Raw genomic sequence first — 21,451 nt, forward strand, 5'->3', positions numbered from 1 at the left:
AATTGTCTTTCTAAATGTTTCGTTAGCATGTTGATAATGTACTGTTAAATGCGGTTAAAGTTACCATCGTTTCTTACTGTATTCACGGAGACAAGACTGTCGTTATTTTCATTTTTTAAACACTTGCAGTCTGTATAATGTATAAACACAACTTCATTCTTTATAAATCTCTCCAACAGTGTAGGATTAGCCGTTAGCCAAGGAGCCCAGCCTCAGATTCACTCAGAATTAAACTTTTAACATCAAAATAAATACTTTACTCACATAATTCGAAGCATGCATATAGCATGCATGACGAACATCTTGTAAAGATCCATTTGAGGGTTATATTAGCTGTGTGAACTTTGTAAATGCGCTGTAATATAGTTGACAGCTCGTGTGGCAGGAAGCTCGCGTCTTAAAGGGGCCGCGTCGAGTGAAATCAGTGCATAGTTAATGGTGCCCCAAAATAGGCAGTTAAAAAAATTAATTAAAAAAAATATATGGGGTATTTTGAGCTGAAACTTCACAGACACATTCAGGAGACACCTTAGACTTACATTACATCTTGTAAAAAAACGTTTGTGGGCACCTTTAACATTAACGTTAACAGCCCTAATATTAATACATAATAATGAGGACTGTTGACCACCAGGGTCAGCTAAAATTCAAGATTTAAGAATTCCCCGCTTTACAGTTTATTAAATGGAATTGTAAAGATCCATAAGATGTCACAAAACAGAGAAACTGCATAAGTCTAACAAGTTTTGCAACAAAAAAGCAAAGCAATTGCATCTTTGTGACTAAATGTGTATATTAATCCTTATACTGTATGTAGATTTTTTTTTTATTATTAAACATATTTCTCAATGTATAAATGAATATGAAATATACGCATCAAGTGAATACTCATTCTATTAGATAATTTTAGGAACTCCCCCCTCCCCCCTTTAATTCTGCATGGTCAATTTAGAACTTAGATCCAGGAATTAAAAGTAAAAAAAGGAATTCTCAATTCAATTCTGAAATTACATTTGTCATCCACTTAGCCCATGGGTAAAGAAACACTCTAAGCTAGCTGTGTTCATCATCAACTGTAATGGATACAGTGGCCCTGCTGACTCCATGTTCTGTTGGATCAGGGGATAATAATTAGATAGCTGATGGTGGTTAATTCTACTCATGTCCAGAGAGCTCATCCCACCAGGGGCAGGCAGCTGGCCCTGTTAGCCTTCCCCCAGGGCAGCTACTGCCAGCATGAACAAAGCAAAGGCAGCATGTGAATATCTTTCTATGCCCATCTCTCTTGTCTTTCACGACATCTCTGCCTGGACCAATGTGATCTGAGTGGTGTGAAGGGAATTATGTCATCACTGCCATAATCGAGACTATTCACGACCCTGGAACAAATTTAAGCACATTTCACAGATGGGAACACTGAACTCTGACAGATTAATGAGCAACGGTGTTATTTATGTTCAATAGGATGCTTTGATGATGGACACAGCAAAGCATCAAAATCTATGTCTGAATATTTTTCAGTGCCTGCCACTAGTTTTATTATAACACACAGCATGAAGACTGCATTTGAGGCATCTGTTTTACAGCATGTAGTGAGTTGGAATGACAAAATGCACTGCATACACTACTAAAGCTGTACCAAAAGAGTTAACAGTTTCAAGGAACGGCACCCTCACGTCGTTACAAACCGTATGCAGTCAAAGGTTTTTGAAGAATCTTTACATAGCTCTTTCCATTCAATCACAGTTCATAGTGGCTGTCAAGCTACAAAAATACACCATAAAAGCAGCAGAAATACAGTCCATGTGACTCATGCAGTATATTCCAAATCTTCTGGAGTCATACAAAGCTATTGTATGTATTGTAGCTATACTGTCTGCAGACGCAACAAAGCGACCAATGCAATTCCATTTGTTCTTTGTGTCAAAAGTAGGATGAGAGCTTGAAGTACGTCAGTTTACTGTCAGGAATTTGTTGCATCCAGCATAGACAATCACTGATTGTAATGGTTTATTTGTTTTGTCGCGTCACATTGCGCCACTCGCGTCTGGTGTAAGTATAGTGTAAGCCAATTTTATGATACTTTCATGATGCTTTCTTGTAGTGATGCACAAATATTAAAACTGTGGCCAATACATTTAGGTCGTGTGTCCACCAAAGACAAAGAAAATGCCTTGCTGTGAGCGCTTTGGCAGCGCAGCGTTTTTTTTGTTTGTTTTTATCAGTTGAGACGCTTTGCTTGCTATGATACGGAATATCCTCGGAAGTGATACTAGTATCTCATTTCACTGATATATTCTGTACTGTTTCTATATAAAAATGTTGATACAATGTAAAGTATTTGCTCTGGCTCTTGTTTTAAATTATTTGGTTCCATTATTATGCTTCTTGTTATCATCTGTTGCCATTGTACAAGCAGAATGTGGCAGTTGGTCAGTGTTGTATTTGTCCCGCCACTCCTCCATTGTGATTGGATGGCTGAGTGCAAAGTGACAGTGACACATTTCTTTAACTCGAGGCGATCTGTAAAAAATGCAGAGTGCTCAGTGCTTCAACGCTGAATAGATGCTCAGTGCCTCGTTACGCTCCTGGCTTTTTAAAAACGCGGGATTGGACTGACCCTTGGTATTGCAGGCTATTTATAGCGCTCGGTCACGTCTCCACAATAATCGCGCCACCCGGAATGGATGGTACTGTGTGTTGTGGGAAATGTTGGGTTTATGTTAATTTATGTATAAAAGAATGTAACATGATGTTGGTATGCATGGTTTATTTATGTTTAATGTAAATTATGGGTGTGAGTTGATGTATTACTTGAGCACCATACATTTTCATATTCCCCCTGGTTTTTGTAAATAGTTGACTACAATAGGGGAGGAGCCAACAGTATAGAAGAGTGTTGTAAGTTTCACTCTAAGTATCTCTCGGTAGCCGATGCGTGAGCGTGCAATTGTGGTGCCGCAAACAATTTTTCTTTTTATTTTGTTTATTTAATATTTTTTTCCCAGTGGAAGAGTTAATTATTTTTGTACAGTTTTATATATTTTATAAACTTGTGTACAGTTTTATATATTGTTTATATCGTAATATTTGATATATTGCACATCTTTTGTGAGTTGGGCCGCCAAAACCCACTTCCCTACAATGATAATATTTATTAAAATCATAAATGAATGCTGCCTTATTGAAACTTAACTTGTCCCTAAAGCCCTAGCCTTATAATTAAACATTAAACACTTCATTCTTACTTTTAAATATCCCTTAAACACTTTATTCCCACTTTTCTAATATATTATTTTTGTTTTTATTTAAAATTAATGCCTTTCCAAGCTGATATGCGATCGGAAAAGGGAAAAGAATGAGTTTGGGAAAAAAAGGATTCGAACTTGGTTCGACCAAAAGCTAGCCGAACCCACCTTACTCTCCATACCACTGCTCTAGTTAGGATTTATTTTCTAATTTTGTCTGGTTCAATCAAACAACAGTGGGTGGAGTTAATGTAAATAGCCTCTGCCAACAAGAAGGGCTATTAATTTGCACTATATTAAAACATAAAAAAAAAAAAAATAAAATCAATCATTTTAAATGCTAAAGGTGAATTTAGGCATCACAACATTGTATAACATGCAGTATGAAAAAAGGATATTAATTTTGAGATTTGCTAAAGATTGTATTTATTAAATTATTGTTTAAAGATCAACTTTGAGTCTAGATTATCGTCTAAATGTAAAAACAGAGGAAATGAAAATGCAAATATCAAATATTGTAAGTTTCTAATATCAGGCAAAATCCAATAAGGTACCAATGTGTTGTGCATCCCTAGCTTTTTGGTCTGTGTGTGTGTGTGTGTGTGTGTGTGTGTGTGTGTGTGTGTGTGTGTGTGTGTGTGTGTGTGTGTGTGTGTGTGTGTGTGTGTGTGTGTGTGTGTGTGTGTGTGTGTGTGTGTGTTTGTGTTTGTGTGTGTGCGTTTTTGTGATTTATGAGGACACAAATTTGTATAATGACATGGGTATGACACTGGTATTACGACGTAAACATGAAATAAGATGACATTTCATGAGTCCTCATATTTAAAAATGCAGAATGTTTTCTGTGATAGGTAGATTTAGGGGTAGGGGTAATGTAGGGGGACAGAATGTACAGTTTGTACAGTATAAAAACCATTATGCCAATGGAATGTCCTCACAGATAGCAAAACAAACCTGTGTGTGTGTGTTTTCTTTGCTGTTTAGAGCCCCTGGTAACTATGAACTGTATGGCAAAAATGCTCCATTTACAAGCAAAATCAACATATAAAAAAAAGCATAAGGATTAGAAAAAAAAAATGCATGAGGGTGAGTAAATAATGATACAATGTTCATTTTTGGGTAACTATCCTTTAAGGTTGCAAACACGCGTAGCATACACCACGGACACTGTGTGTATGCGTACCACTGTCTGCACAGCTGAAAGCTTCTCAGAATACTGACGCCTCTCCAACTGTCTGCTTAGGGAAAAGAGATTCTGTCACTCACGGGAAATAATGATGCCCTTCTCACAGGGAATATGTGCCATGCAATGTGACTCAATAAGAATCTGTTCATTAAAACTGATTGATGCAATCATCACTTGCTTCTACATTTAAAATAAAACTACTTAGAAGAATTACAACAAATATCACATTGTATCTTTGTAAAACACAATGTTCAACGCTTATTCCAATCTTCGAGATCTGATTCACCATCCTCTCAAGGGAAAGAGACATCAGTTATATTACTTTTCTAAGCAGTGTTCCAAAAGTGCTGAAACTAGAGTTTAAATTAGATTAAGATTCTGGTGACCTAGGAAAGGTATGACATGGATAAATATACAAATATGACTAATACCTATATGTCGGTCCAGTGGTATGATTATTGCTTCAATACAAAGGATCCTAGGTTCTAAACTTGACTGAAAGCTGCATTTATTTGATCAAAATACAGTAAAAACATTTTGTAAAATATAAAAATAGAAAAGTTATTTTTAATTGTAATAATAAATTTCAAAATGTAATTAGGGCCAAAGCCCAAAGGGCGAAGTCCCTATTGTTCCCCTAAGGATTATTATTAGGGCCCAAGCCCTAAGGTGCAGGGCCCTATTGTTTTTCTAATGAGAATTATTTTTTTTCAACCATCTGGACCTGGGACTCGGGCATGGCAGCGGGGCTCGACAGCGCCCCCTTGAAAGGAGTCCAAAAACTTGGTCCGTATATCCAACACACTTGCATGTATTCATATGAAACTAAGCCAGCTCAACAGGTAGTCAGCTATTATGGGTTGTTTGATAAACGCATGCTCTGGAATTTGATATACTCCTCCTAGGCAATTAACCCGATCACCACCAAATTCTGTCAGCTTGAAGTCAAGACGTTGAGGATGCTAAATTGCAAGCGGATTTTTGATATCTCTAACGGTTTGGCCATGGCGAGGCAACAAATTTATGGTGAGATACGGGAAACAGAAAATGTGTTATAACCTCTGCATACATTGATTTTGATCAAACTTCAGCTGTGTGTTAGTTGTAGGTGTCTGATCACATGGATGTAACTATTGGGAGTCAAAGTTATAGTGCCACCAACTAGCAGCAGGAAGACTACTTTCTGTCACAATTTGATTATTTTTTGTTTAAAATGTTATATCTTCTCAATCTCAGTCTATCTATCTCTCTCCCTCAGTTTCAATGTATGTGTGTGTGTGTGTGTGTGTGTGTTAGATTTATAACCTTGATCAGTTCTTTAACCCTTTCATTGCAGACTCACTGTCCTTCAGAGTTAAGTGCCAACCCTAATCAAACACACCTGAAGCAGCTAATCAAGCCAGTGTATTTGTTGGCCACTAACAACATAAATATTATATAATTAGTTTGATAGTTAGGTTAATTAAAATATAAAAAACACAAGATACTGATGTACTTATAAAAAATTTGAACTGCAAATGATAACTTCACACTCATTTGAAATTTAACTATATCACTATTTGGACAGGACTAGTTTTCTAAATGACAACTGAGTTACAATTCTTATCACCCAACATCTGTGATTTCATGTACTGATTCAAACATGGGTAACATCTGTGTGTTTTTATAGAGAAGGGAGTGTGTGTTTTCTAGACATAGATGATACACAAGGTCATGTGCTGCATTTATGCCTTTAAATGAATTATTTATTAATAAAATTCAAATTTATGAAAAAAGAGTGAATTTCACATGATTTTATAAAAGTGGCTGTTTATAAAAACTTCCATAAGTGAACAGAAAAATCTAGACATGTATTTTACTCTTACTCTTACCTGACACCGATATTAAAAATCATCATTGCAGTTTCGGTAATTTGGCTCCATTTATTAATTTTATAATAATTTTTTTTCATCAGATACCACCCATATTGAAATAAAATGAAAGCATGTTTTTGGTGTATAAGATTGGAGCACAAATGGTAGCTTAGGTACGTCAAAAAACACATGCCGAGAAGTGTTAGGATAACAACATCAGCATTCGGACAGCATTCTGCACTCATTTGACCTATTACATCATATGACATAAAATAATCTAAATTTAAATGATCTCATAGATGTGGCTGTTGCAGTTGTTGGTCAAAGTGACACCAACTTCTGCAGTAAATGTGGTGAATTCAAATGACTTTGAAATAGTTATTTTATGTTTTCCCTGTTTTAAATGCCTATTGCCCGCCATGCAAAGTTTCCCTGAAGCCACCAGGCTTGGGCCCGTCAACGAAGCTTGCAGCTATATTTTATTTCTGTGATTGCAAAGCTGAATTTTTAGCATAATTACTCCAGTCTTCATTATCACATGATCGTTCAGAAATCATTCTAATATGCTGATTTGCTTAAGAAACATGTCTTATTATTATCAATTTTTTTGGAAACTGTGATACACTTTTTTTAATGATACTTTGATGAAAGTTCAAAAGAACAGCATTTATTTGAAATATAACTATTTTAACAATCTGAAAGTCTTTACTATCACTTCTGATCAATTAAATGCATCTTTGCTAAATAAAAGTATCAATTTCTTTCAAAATAACAGCAAAAAAAAAAACATTTGAAGGGAAGTACATATATTGGAAACAGCGCACTTTTAGCTGCATTTTATATATATATATATATATATATATATATATATATATATATATATATATATATATATATATATATATATATATATATATATATATATATAATGCAGCTAAAAGTGCGCTGTTATATATATATTTTTTTTATTTGCTACTGCTAAGAGGAAAGCATAAATATGTAATGAATTTTTGGAATTATTATTATTATTTATTTATTTATTTTTTTGAAGAAGTACTCTAAGTCACTAAATGGAGATGGAATGTATGTACTGCATCAAAATTGAATAAGAAAGAAAATAAATTCCATTCCAAGGTCCCGAATGTCACTCTGGATCATTCCAGGCAAATTGAACCCCTGCTTATAACAGCACCGGAACACTTTATTGTTTGTCGTTCTGCTCGTCTTCATTAGAGACATTCCAGAATGGCTTTCAGTTGCTCTGTGACATGCAAAGCATGATTATTTGGCTTCTTTTGGAACTAATTTCATTAGCAGAGCACAATGAAACACAATAGGCATCCACATTGTCTGAAATACAAGTTATTCTATATCAAATTCTTGTTTATTTACAAACTTCTAACAAATTCATATGCAATATAGAAAGCCAGTATAACGCAGTCTTATATGATTACACCTACCTTAGCAGAGTGCTCCATTGTAACGACCACTTTAGTTCCAGCACTGGCCACTAGATCCATAGCCCCTCCCATGCCTTTCACCATCTTACCCTGGAGGGAACATACAAAAAAAGATGTTGCAAGAAATGAGCAACACACACACGTAGTTCAAAATACATTTTTACATTACAAACACACAATATGTCAGGTTAGACAAAACAAATGAGACAATCAAGCAATTAAAATGAAACAGTGGTCTATGTTCAATTCAAAGTGGACACGAAAGCTCGGTCAGGTTTGTTCTGGAGGGGATCTGAAAGGGCATTGTTGCTAGGAAACCATAAACCTGATTACCTGTGGCTGGAGTCACTTAACAAAAGGGCTTTTTCAGTGATGCTTATTTTATTGTTTTTCGCAAACATGCATGAATGCAGACACTTGCACAAACACAAAAATGGAAAAGAAATCCATGAGGAGTATATGTGTTAACACAACGTCTGATAATGATACTTGTTTGGGCCATATAGATTTTGTTTCAGTTTTGAATGCATCAACACAACATTTCCTGCCGTCTCTGAGGCAACACTTTAAGTCAATACCAAAATATTCAATATTTAGTTTCTCTAAGAAAAAGGAATCTTTTCCAGTGCCTTGACCGTTCGTGCTTCCTGATCCCCTGTAGTGTCAGTTTTACAGCAATTTCCAAACTCTATTTTACAGGCTGTGGGAATTCATTTAACAAAATGGCGTTTCTCAAAGTATTCGGCTCAAGCTCAACCAGCATGATCTCCTTCAGTGTCCAACAGAGACAGACATACTTGAAATGCTTGAGTAGAATCTCAATAAAGTGAGGTGAATATGAATGTAACAACTGAAGTCTTGATGGGTTTTTTGCATTTTGTGCGCTCTCGGACACGGAGGAATTCCTCATAAAAATAAATGTTATGGACAATATTAAAGAATTATTTTTCATGACAATGGCAAGATATCACAGTTTCCTAATATGTAGCAAAATTACAATAATGTCCTTAATAGAACTCAATACAGATTTATGAAAAGTCATTCCTGTTAATGTGCTGGACAAATCTTAGGGGGTTTTCACACTGGGCATGTTTGCCACAGTCCAAATCCAAGTGTGTTTGTTCCAGGCACCATCCGCAGCACTGGTCTGGTTTCACACTTACATTCTATCGAACCCTGTTGCAATTGTGTTCACGTTACATCATCACAAACGTGCACAGTGCATGATAGAAAACAGTACTTGGGTCAATATATTGTGAATGACACATGTGTCTACTGTATGTACTTCGCATGAAAGCAGCTTTCTGCTGCTTACCATCGGACTCTTTTGAGGAGAAAGCTGACTGGAAGCCATTCATTTATAGCGCAGATTGCATTTTCATTCTGAACGAATACAATGCACTGTCACTCTCACTTGTTTTTCACCACTATCATCCCTTACATGTGTTTTGTTGAACTAATGATGTCGTCATCAGCTAAAACTCATGCGCATGTTAAGGCCGGCCCACACTAAAAGATTTTAAAAATGTGAGAGACCACAAACATGACGATAATAATAATAATAGATTTAACAGTTTTGTTCCTATAGTGAGCGGAGTGCTGTGATGTGACCAAGAGAGCACACCACACACTAACAGATTCCGGTAACACTTTTAGTACAGTAACACATATTAACTATTAACAATGAATGCTTATTAATAGTAAGGTCGTTGTTGTAGTGGTTAAATTCAGGTATTGGGTAGGATTAAGGGATGTAGAATATGGTCATGCAGAATAAGGCATTAAAGGATAAGTTCACTTTCAAATTAAAATTTCCTGATAATTTACTCATCCCCTTGTCATCCAAGATGTCCATGTCCTTCTCTGTTCAGTCGAAAAGAAATTAAGGTTTTTGACTATATGGACTTCAATGGCCTCCAAACGGTTGAAGGTCACAATTACAGTTTCATTGTAGCTTCAAAGCGTACACGATCCCAGACGAGGAATAAGGGTCTTATCTAGAGAAACCATAGTTCATATTCTAAAAAAAAAATTACAATTTTATACATTTTAACCATAAATGCTCATCTTGAACTGGCACTCTTCTTCTTTTCTATTAGAATTCTGGCGCTAAGTGTATTACTGCCCTCCACAGGTCAAAGTTTGAACTAATTGTTATATACTTGCACTAGCATATTGTATATGACAATTTAGTTCAAAATTTGACCTGAGGCCTCCGTTTGGAGGCAAATGAAGTCCACTATATGAAGAAAAATCCTGGAATGTTTTCATCAAAAACCTTAATTTCTTTTCGACTGAAGAAAGAAAGACATGAACATCTTGGATGACGTGGGGGTGAGTAAATTTTCATTTGAAAGTGAACTAATCCTTTAATATGTGCTTTATAAGTACTAATTAACAGACAAATAAGCAGGCTAATAATCAACTAGTTAAAAGCGATAATTGTTCCCCAAACTGAAGTGTTACCCAGATTCCATTCACAAACAACCAGATTCTCCTGACTGTGAACATAGGAAATCTCACAAAATCTCTCATCATCATGTGAGTTTAGAGTAAACAAACATGGTGGAAGATGGGCAAGAAGAAATGACAATAATAGCATCTGGACTGCTTTTTACAGAAAATTCATTTTTAAAAGGTAAAAGGTTAGGATGAAGTCGTGTTATGCTTCTGTCAGCTCGCTTTCTTATTGGGTATAGTTTTGTTCAATTTGACAATCTACAAAGTGCGTGTGCGTTTGTCCTCTGAGCTCCCCCTATACAACAGACATGCTGAATATTTACATTTTGGGATTGGTGCTGCCCAGACATTCTTCCGAGCAGACTCAATCACTCTTAACACACCTCACACCACAGAAAAATCTGATAAGATAATCTGTAGAACAATCAAGAACCTTTTGTTTCAAATCAGTGATTCGGATCGGGTATCAAACTGCCAAAGTCACATTAAATATAGAAATTTCGAAACACTTATGACGTAAAGAAGGCTTGTTTACTGATATCATGTGACTTTAGTGCTCCGAACCACTGATTCCAAATAAAAGATTTGTAAAGCTTTGAAGCAGTGTTGGGAAATCGGCCATCACTAGATATTGTTGAAAAGTTTCTTTTTTGGCACACAAAAGGTATTCTGGACCCTTCATAACATTAAGGTTGAACCACTGTACTCACATGAACTGTTTTAAATATGTCTTTAGTAGCTTTCTGGATCTTGAGAGGTTCAGTGATATTGCTGGCAATAGAGGCCTCACTGAGCCATCAGATTTCAACAAAAATATCTTAATTTGTGTTCCAAAGATGAACGAAGGTCTTACGGGTGTGGAACGACATGAGGGTGAGTAATTAATGACATTATTTTCATTTTTGGGTGACCTAACCCTTTAAATGCATCTCCTGTGACCACTTATAATCAGACTGCAAGCAGTGTTAACTAAAGCTATTAAGTATTTTGTTTGTTAATTGAAATAAAATTAAATATAAATATTAAATGAAAAAATTAAACTTAAAAAAAAAAGAAATCTTGCCCTGGCTTTGACTTTTTATTGAAGTATTTAAAGACTAATGTTATTTCCAAATTTGTTTTAAGCAGTAATAATTATAAGCTATAGATATAAGCTTTCATTGAGTTTCCATTCTTGAAAACTGTTCACAAATGACATCAAATGACGTATATGAATATGAAACTTGAACTGTCATTTGTCAGATGATGAATCATAATGCATTAACCAGTTGCAAATGGTCCAAGAGTCTATCTCAAAACCACAAAGAGCAAATCAATCAATCAAATCAACCAACCATCAAGCTCTCATCATCACTGCAAAGGGCTGTTTACACAGAGAGCTTGACAAGACTGCAAATAAATAACTGGGAGCAAAGTGGAAAGGAAAGGTCCAAGTTCAGACACCTGCATGGGCTTTTTTCTTTTTCATGTATGCAGGCTTTGAAGGAGGCACATTCTGGAAGGAGAGCTGTTTACACGTTGGGAAAGTGCCACATGGAAGTGCTGCGTGGGTGTGTGTGTATATATATGTGTTGAGGGGATTTTTCACATGAAAAAAACAAAAAACAAAACACACAACTTTAGTGGACAGCAGACTGAGAGTTTCCATGACAACTTATCAAATATTTCCCCTGTAAATCACACTATCCTTGCATTTCATGCCTACTGATGAAGACGAGAAATTATGCCCTTCACTTCAGGCAATTTCCTTTTGTCGGCTTGCATCCTTATCCGCTCCTCTAAACTCATTCTCTCCTACACAAACTGGCTGGACATTTAAATGCGTGGTAATTCAACGGCGGCTAGCGTTAATGCCGTTTCCTAGACAACAATTGAAGCGCCAGTGACAGTGTGACAAAAGGCTGTGTAGTTTAACAGAGCTGAACAACTGCAGACAATTGAATAAGTCTTCACATCTTAAAGGACGTCTGTGAACTTTATGGTATTACATCTCATGTTCTTTCTTTTTTTTAACTATTAACCAGAAACATAACCTTTTGGCAAAGTGGCCTTCCTTTGTGCAGCGTATTACCCGCTGTCACTTCCTAATTATATATCAAGAAGTCAGTTTCTGGAAACATTGAAGTATAAATTCGTAGTAGTTAAAGGCATAGTTCATCAAAAAAAATAAAGTTCCATCAGCATTACCCTCATGTTGCTCCAAACCTGCATGACATTTTCTTCTGCGAAACACTAAATAATATAAACTTATTAGCCATAACATTAAATCCACCTGCCTAATATCGTGTAGGTCCTCTTCGTGCTACAATAAATGCTCTGATGCTTCGAGGCATGGACTCCACAAAACCTCTGAATGTGTCCTGTGGTATCTGGCACAAAGATATTAAGGGGCCATCAAGGGGTGTAGGTGGTCTGCAACAACCTTTAGGTAGTCTAAGAGGTAAATGTCAAAGTAACATCCCCATGACACACACCCAGCCATTCATCTGACTTGATTCATCAGACCAGGCAACCTTCTTTCATTGCTCCATGGTCCACTTCTTGCTATTGGAGGCGCTTTCGGCAGTGAACAGGGGTCATGGGTACTCTGTACCCAGACTGCGGCTATGCAGCCCCATACGCAGCAGAGTGTGATGCACTGTGTGTTCTGACATCTTTCTATCATGGTCAGCATTACGTTTTTCAGCAATATGAGCTACAGTGGCTCTTCTGACAAGACAGCTAGCCTTGGCTCTCCACGTGCATCAATGAGCCTTGGGCACCCATGACCCTGACTAGTTCCCTGGTTGTCCTTCCTTGCCCCATTTTTGGTAGATACTAACCACTGTATACCAGGAACACCCCACAAGACTTACCATTTTGGAGATGCTCTGACCCAGCTGTCCAGTCATCACTATATGGCCCTTGTCAAATGGTGCTTTTCCACTGCGTGGTAATACTCGATTCGGCCCGGCTTGGTACGGCGCGGCACGGCATGGCACGGCTCGGCTCTCTTTACTTTTAGTTTGCTTTTCCACTGCAGTTTAGTACCGCTTCAAAGTGGATGCGTCACTCTTATTGTTTCGAATGGGATAAAGTGCAATTCTAAATAAGAGCCAATCGACGATTGGTAAAGTCACACTTCACTGCAGCGGCCGTTAGAAGCTCCGGTTCCTATAGAAACAGTCAGACGCACACCTCTGAAATGAATCACAAGTGATGCGCATTTAGGACTGCGCATGTGCATCAGGTTGATCAAGCCTGAAAAATACAGTTTTTTGTCATGATTCAAGCATTTAAAAAACAAAATTTATGAGACAGTTGTTGTCAGATTTCATTGGTGATTTCAAATATGAAACTTAATCGAAAGCTTGGCAAACAGCTTTAGAGAATTTGATGTTTCCCCATTCAAAGAGATAGGAGCTGCACTTGAATACCAGAGAGGCGTTTCAAAGATGGCCGCTGAGTGAATGACTTGTCTTAAAAGGGACTTTGGTTATGCTGCCTCTACTGCCGTGGATCCGCTCCTCGTCTACCAACGAATCTGCACCTCGTCTACTAAACATGATACAGCCATTTATTTTTTTAAGTTGCGTGCAACGGTCGTTTAAAGCAAGTTGTTTAGTGAGCAAATTATACTGCGGGTTTGGTGTTTTGTGTTTCAAATCCAATGATGCTGGTAGTGACGATTCTCTCTGACCAATCTGTGATCTGCAGTGTTTACACATCACATTTAGTATCGGTTCGGCGCACTTGGAACCTCAACCAAGGTGGTACTATTTAAGTGAGCCGTACCATTCCATACCGAGCCGTCTCATGCAGTGGAAAAGAGCCAAAAAGTGAGCCGTACAGACCCGTACCGAGCCTTACCATGCAGTGGAAAAGCGGCAACAGTCACTCAGATCTTTACGCTTACCTGTTTTTCTTGCTTCCATCACATGAAATTGCTGACTAATATATATTGCAGGTGCCATTGTAAAGATATAATCAATGTTACTTTGCCTGTCAGGGGTTTTAAAGTTGTGGCTGATCAGTGTATTTTTTAACAATGTTGGTAACCAAACAGTTTTGGTAACCATTAACTTCAATTTTATGGACAAAAAAAACCCCAGACATCTCAAAATGTCATCTTTTATGTTTCACAGAATAAGGAAAATGATATATATATATATATATATATATAATGTGTAAATTCATATAACATGAATTTAATTTCATTAATCAAATATTAAAAAATATTAGATAATATTAAAAAATTCGCACAAATTTTTTAGCAGAGCTAAGTGGTACTTCAACCTAGATGGTAGGAAAATTCCTTAGTACAAAATTTACATATGGGTCAAGGGGCATGATTAAATGCATTATTTTTTTTTAGCATGACATTTTTATGTAATTAACTGCACTAAATAATGCATTGAATTGAAAGCCCTAAAACATATAAAAGAGAACAAGATGCAGAGACTAAGAAGCTTCTGTGGCCTTAAGTTCTGTCAGGTAATGGGTAATTTGAAGTGGACTATAATTTTGTGTCTGGGTTTGCTGAAAGGCTGTATGAGAGCCATTTCTGAATGAGGGTCAAGAGTTAGAGAGTCCCAACTCGGGTTTGCATACATGAATCACATCTTTTTAACAAGAGAGTGTGTGGGCGTTGGGATATGGAAGCAAGCGGGGCTATTTCATTTAGTTCAGAACATGTTCGACCCCCATTTTTTGCATCAGTGTTGTACATTATAATTAAAGGCTCAGCGTGACTATAAAAGGGACGAATTTTTTCCCTCTTGTCCATAAAAAAAGAAATAACACCGCTTCACCAAAAAAACCCCAAACAAACAAAAAAACAAAACAAACAACAGCAAGTTTTTGGATTAAGCTGTCCTGGAACATGAATGCAAATACATTCCTATTACCACCAATGCTTGAGGGGCAATTTTTCAGAGTACACAATAGAGGCAGCGTGTCCTCCACAATCAACAGTACAAAAATAAAAATTAAATTTGATAGGTCAAAGCGGCCATTCACACTGCATGTGTTTTTGCATTGAAAAACATGAGACGCAGGCAGTGGAATGAGAAAAAACAAGGCACATTTTTTAAAAGCTGAACTGTTAGCTTGAGCGCTGCATCTTTAGAACTTCTATGTCTTCTGCAAAAGATGCAATGTCAATTTTGCAGTTAACGTTCAAATGAATGCATGCATGACTGTTCAATTTCTTTCCATCATGTTTAGACTGTATGCCACAGGTATTCTGGTGGTGGTTTGGATATTGAATAATGCATTGGTCCAACTTTGAACTTGATTTTTCAAAATAACTTGAACTGACTTGAAACGATCTGTGAGTGAGCTAGGTTTTAGCAACACGTCAGCTCGGTTAAATTAAATATTAACCTTCATACCTGTTGCTATCATAACACCTGTGGCGTTTACTGAGGATTTGTTGACTAATGGTCCGAAAAGTGACAATTAATAATAAAAGCTGAACAACAGTTTCCCACTAAAATTTCACAAAATAATAGCTCATACTCTAATCTGCCACACCCTGCCACATCTCTTCTGCTGTTACTGGTACTGGCTCCCTGTTGAAAATGCTATGACTATTTGATGTAGCATGACTTTATCATCATTTTTGGGATGCTGAGGAGAGGAAGAGCTGCTATCAGTCAATGAGCAGATGGAAGAGGAGTGGTTGTCTAATGTTCCCGTTCCTCTCTTGATAATATGAGTCTTCCAGCTCCAGGCCCTCTGGCTACATTACAGTCTGTTGTCCCTTTAGTCTTGAGAGGTGGCCGGGGAGCCCACAGTAATTGGAGGGATTATTGTAATTAGTCTGCCAGGCTTGTCTGATTCATTAAGAGTTTAAAGGCTAAAGACAGCTTGCACACTGTAGCGCTGCATGCAAACCAATTTATGTTTGATAATGTATCCTGACGTCCCCACAGACAGCTACCGACCTAAACATACATTCATGGGAGAATTGGATGGATGGATGGATGGATGGATGGATGGATGGATGGATGGATGTGGATGGATGTGGATGGATGGTATATCATATAATGGAATGCAAAATATATACCGCAGCCTTTTCTGCCAGGCACACTTTAAAGGTGCCATCGAACGTTTTTTTACAAGATGTAATATAAGTCTAAGGTGTCCCCTGAATGTGTCTGTGAAGTTTCAGCTCAAAATACCCCATAGATTTTTTTTAAATTAATTTTTTTAACTGGCTATTTTGGGGCATCATTAAATATGAGCCGATTTATGCTGTGCGGCCCCTTTAAATCTCGTGCTCTCTGCCCACGGAGCTCGCGTTTGCCTTAAACAGCATAAACAAAGTTTACACAGCTAATATAACCCTCAAATGGATCTTTACAAAGTGTTCGTCATTATTATTATTGCTCCATCTGCCATTTTTCGCTGTTGTTATTGCTTGCTTACCTAGAATGATGATTCGGCTGTGCACATCCAGACGTTAATACCGCCTGCCCTTGTCTAATGCCTTTCATAATGTTGGGAACATAGGCTGGCATATGCAAATATTGGGGGCGTACACCCCGACAGTTACATAACAGTCGGTGTTATGTTGAGATTCGCCTGTTTTTCGGAGGTCTTTTAAACAAATGAGATTTATATAAGAAGGAGGAAACAATGGTGTTTGAGACTCAATGTATGTCTTTTCCATGTACTGAACTCTTGTTATTTAACTATGCCAAGATAAATTCAATTTTTCCATTCGAGGGCACCTTTAATATGGGGACTGTAACTCAATTGGTAAAGCAAGGTACTAGCAACACCAAGGTCATGGGTTTGATTCTCAGGGAACACACAAAGTAATAAAGTGTATACTCTGATTGCCTGTCACTTTGGATAAAAGCCTCTGACAAATGCATTAATTCAAATGTTACCAGCTCACAAATCCATATCTTTGCCATCTCAGACACATTAAATATCACATCTTTCATGAGTATAATCTCTGCATTTCAGTGTATGCTTCACATTTTGCCCTTACCAAAGTGCAAGAGAGGAGACTTGGAAAAAAGCAAGCGACCAAAAAAAAAAAAAGAGAGAGAGAGACAAGGAGGGGGAAAAACACTGAAAGCAGAGTGCAGCTCATGGTCCATGTGTGCCAGTTTGCGAGAAATAACCTTCAACCAAACTCGATAAGCGAGACGCGCAGAGGGCCAGGAGGCTGGGAGGCATCAGTCAGTGACAGGGCAAGGGCCCTGGAGAACTATAAATAACCCTGCAGAGGTGTCTGTATGCAGGGCAGCTGTGTATCGACAGCCCCTCAACTGACAGCAGGACCAGGCGCCACAGGCGACAGACAGCAAAAGAACGGTTCCAGAAAACCACAGCCAACGCTGACTCTCATTAAGCCTTGGAAACCCTTTTGTGAACCTAGAGGGAAGCAATGACTTTGGATTTAGCAGGTTAAGAGACATGCAGACAATACTTGGATGACTGTAAGGAGTAGTACTGAACACGTAGATAGTAAAAAGTGAAAATCTTGACATTGCGGAGCCATTTGGTCGGGCCTCATGAGGAAAAGAGCTTATAAATCATACCAAGTGATGTTTTTTGAAAATTTAAAGATGCAGAAAGTTTTCTGTGATGATAGGTTTAGGCTTAGGGTTAGTGTAGGGGGATAGAATACAGTTTGCACAGTATAAAAACCATTACGCCTATGGAAAGTCTACATAAAGATATAAAATATAAAAACAAATTTGTATGTGTAATATATTATATATATATATATATTTCTTTAACTAGACACTTAAACAACCAAATTTATCTAGTTTTTAATATTTTTGTGGGTGATTAAATGGTTACAAACAAGTGAAAAAACACTTTTCAATGGAGAAAATATGGAGTCATGTGATATGTGCATATGTGCTGAAACAGGACACAAAATGGACCCCTGTTGGTCATGTTTTGGTCTTTTTTGCACTTTTATTGATTAGTATTTGAGTTATTCTGTCCTGAGATATGCTTGATCAATCAATTTGTTCTTTTTTTTATTAAAAACAAACTAAAATAGACCATGTTGCCTGGAGGCAACACCGTACCATAGAGGGATATACACACACACACACACACACACACACACACACACACACACACACACACACACACACACACACACACACACACACACACACACACACACACACACACACACACACACACACACACACACACACACACACACACACACACACACACACACATTATATTAAAGCGCATATTATATTAAAGAAAGTATAATAACAATAATAAAATCTAAATGAAATATCTGGATCCTGAAGTAAAAAAACGTTGAGAGCCACTGGACTACAGCATCTTGTTCTAGCTAATATTCTAACCCAAATGTTGTTATACAATTGTTATCTAAAATGTTCAATCATGAATTAAACTCTTCATGGGTTTGTACAAGTGCCACCTCAGTGACAACTTCTTTTTTTCTGCTTGAAAGGAGATGGTAACAGGCGTAAAATGAGACCATACATCTGTATTTGTGCTCCACTGAGAACATCATCTTCTACATAAATCATGTCTGATTTCACGCTGTGAGTTCTGTCATTAGCTGCTTAGTGATTTCCATAAAACAAAAGGAAAGCTCTCGAGATAATTTCAGCAGGATGCTGGAAAATAGATGCAGATGGAAAGAAGGGAAATATTTGGAGTTGTGCTATGATAGTCTTGAAGTTCGGTTTGATTCAGCAATGAATGTATGTGTGATGAAACTATGAATGAGCCTTTACATTTTACACATGCCTCTGTTATAAAATACTTGAGAAGGATACTTGTACCTACAAAACAACATGCAGTAGCCAAAATGTTTTGTGTGTGTGACACAAATGGCTGGACTGAAGCAAGTAAAATTTCAAAAAAGTCAAAGTCAGATTGACTTGATATTGCACCAATAAGTGAATGAAATTGTGAACTTGCCGGAATCATCCAGTTGGCCAAATCTCCACACTTGGATACCTGCATGGCTCCTAACATGGTCAAGTTGATATGACCTCTAGAGGGAAACAAAAAGGTAACAATGCCAAAAATTAAGGTGCGGTCACACTGCAGCAAAACTTCAGTAGCAAAAAAGACCCATTGTCTATAGTGTAGCACTGTATGAGGCACAGCACAGAACATCAAACGAAGCAGTTTTCTGTTGGTCAATGCACCAAATTTGCATGACCAACAGGAAATCTACATGGGGAAATCTTTTGCCCACACACAAAATTCCAGATTGTGTGGATTCCTATTGAAACTAATGGATTTTGCCCAAGAATACTCACGAACAACAGTAAAAGTGACTGCACCTTTACTCAGGAGTATCATGGCTAAATAGACAGATGCAGAGTTAGACACTTAATCTAACACTATTATGTTCTCACTAATTAACATAATAGTATAATAAAGTGATATTTTTAGAATGTGGAACAACAGAATTTGGTTTCAATGCTGTAATGTCTACAATAGAACATGGGACATCCTTAATATATAAGAATAACAACAATAATCCACTATTTTTGTTATGAGATCCTGTCGTTTGGACATGGATTTAACAAATACAAGATTATTACTTAGGTCAATGCTGACAAACAATTTAATGAAATAGTTAACCAGCTTATGTTAGGGTGAACTTCAGTACTTCCTTTATTCAGTACTTCTTTCAGTACTTCCTAGTAATTCATGCTCAATCAACAGTTCTTTTAGGCAAAACTATCAATTCCAAACAACCATCAAAAAAAAAAAAACTCAACAATAGAACTAATACTAGACTAAATCATTTGAGTAATAAGGTACTGTGTGCCGACAAGTCGAGCCTATTGGCTTGAAATAGTGCACCACTAAACCACTGGATTGTCAGATGGTCTTATTCATGAATCTACAGACAGACTGTGAGTGGGTGGAAGTGCTCTATTCTTAATGTATGTGCTGTCATGACTCCTCTTGTGCCGGGTATACAGCAAAGACCCCATGACCATTCACTGTGCTCCCTATTGCACCAGACAATTAAGACCTAAATATACGACCACTGCTGGATTCGCAGACGGTGAACACAGAAATAATGCTGAGGCTGAAGAAGAAGGCGTCAGCTGCCTGTGGAAAAATCGATAAGGCTCATAAAACATCAACAGGGAGTTTTCTAAACGACTAATGCCTAACATTAAGTTATGCAAATAACAGCATTATATACTGTATATATATATATATATATATATATATATATATATATATATATATATATATATATATATATATATATATATATATATATATATATATATATATATATATATGCCTAAGACTTTTGCACAGTACTGTGTATATATATATATATATATACATATATACACACACACACACACACACACACATTTAGTGTATATACCACACATTTTTTTTTATTTTAACTCATTCTGAAATTAAAAAAAACTAAAATTCTTATGCTACTAATAACAATGTTTTTTAAAAGTACATATTTTTAATTAAATTAAAAAAAGGCATTTTAACCAGTGGTCTCAGACTCCAGTAGCTTTTTAGACGCCTTTGTGTTAATATAGTACACTGGGGAAAAACAACACTTTAAAATGGTGGAAATTGATATTCACACACACAGGATGCACAATTACACACTCCCGCACTTAAGACCAGCAAGAGTCAATTGCTTTATTGACAGCACCGCAGGTCTCTCCGCGAAGGCCAGAACGGCCCCAGGAGAGACAAAGCACCTTCGTTCCGGCCGTCTCACCCTACTGAGCAGTACAAGAAGCATCCAATTAAAGTAGCCACCTGTTTTGACAGAGCTGAAAATGTCAGCCAACGTGGCCCGAGGCGCAGTCAGCATCACGGCCGAATTACTGCATATTTTGCCTCCACTCTATCCCTCACTTTCACCATTAACACTCAGCAAGTCAAGCCCTTATGCCCCAAAACAGTCACGGCACTTCATCAGACACAAAAAGTCACATTTATTATCGCAATGTCTATGTGAGCTCTTCCACCCACAGCTGGTTTCTTTAAAAGAGTCAGCATCTGGGTCAAAGTACTCAGCCTGTCTGAGGACCAGCCTACTGAAAATAAAGTCAACTTGTGAAAAAATGTTTCGTGGAAAGGGTTACAAAACACCGTTCAGTCCGTGACATGATTGAAGACTAAAATGTGATTGATCCTTACCCTCTGATCATGGCAAAGGAATCATCGCTAGAGAAATAGGCTGCTCCAGGCAGAACTGTGACAGTTTCTTTACCTGAAAGGGTAAGGGTG

The 21,451-nt window shown here is 37.2% G+C and overlaps 1 protein-coding gene across 1 annotated transcript in view; it reads right to left on the bottom strand.

Moving 5' to 3' along the window:
* oxct1a (3-oxoacid CoA transferase 1a) overlaps positions 1 to 21,451 on the bottom strand; it is a 59,840-nt gene that overhangs the window by 9,952 nt on the left and 28,437 nt on the right. The window contains exons 12-14 of the mRNA XM_067393720.1: positions 21,362 to 21,434; positions 19,130 to 19,205; positions 7,748 to 7,837 (exon numbers count right to left, since the gene is read on the bottom strand). Coding sequence (XP_067249821.1) covers positions 7,748 to 7,837; positions 19,130 to 19,205; positions 21,362 to 21,434 — 239 coding nt within the window. The remainder of the gene's footprint in view (positions 1 to 7,747; positions 7,838 to 19,129; positions 19,206 to 21,361; positions 21,435 to 21,451) is intronic.

This window comes from Chanodichthys erythropterus, chromosome 9 (genome assembly GCF_024489055.1).
Source record: "Chanodichthys erythropterus isolate Z2021 chromosome 9, ASM2448905v1, whole genome shotgun sequence".
Taxonomy (NCBI): domain Eukaryota; kingdom Metazoa; phylum Chordata; class Actinopteri; order Cypriniformes; family Xenocyprididae; genus Chanodichthys; species Chanodichthys erythropterus.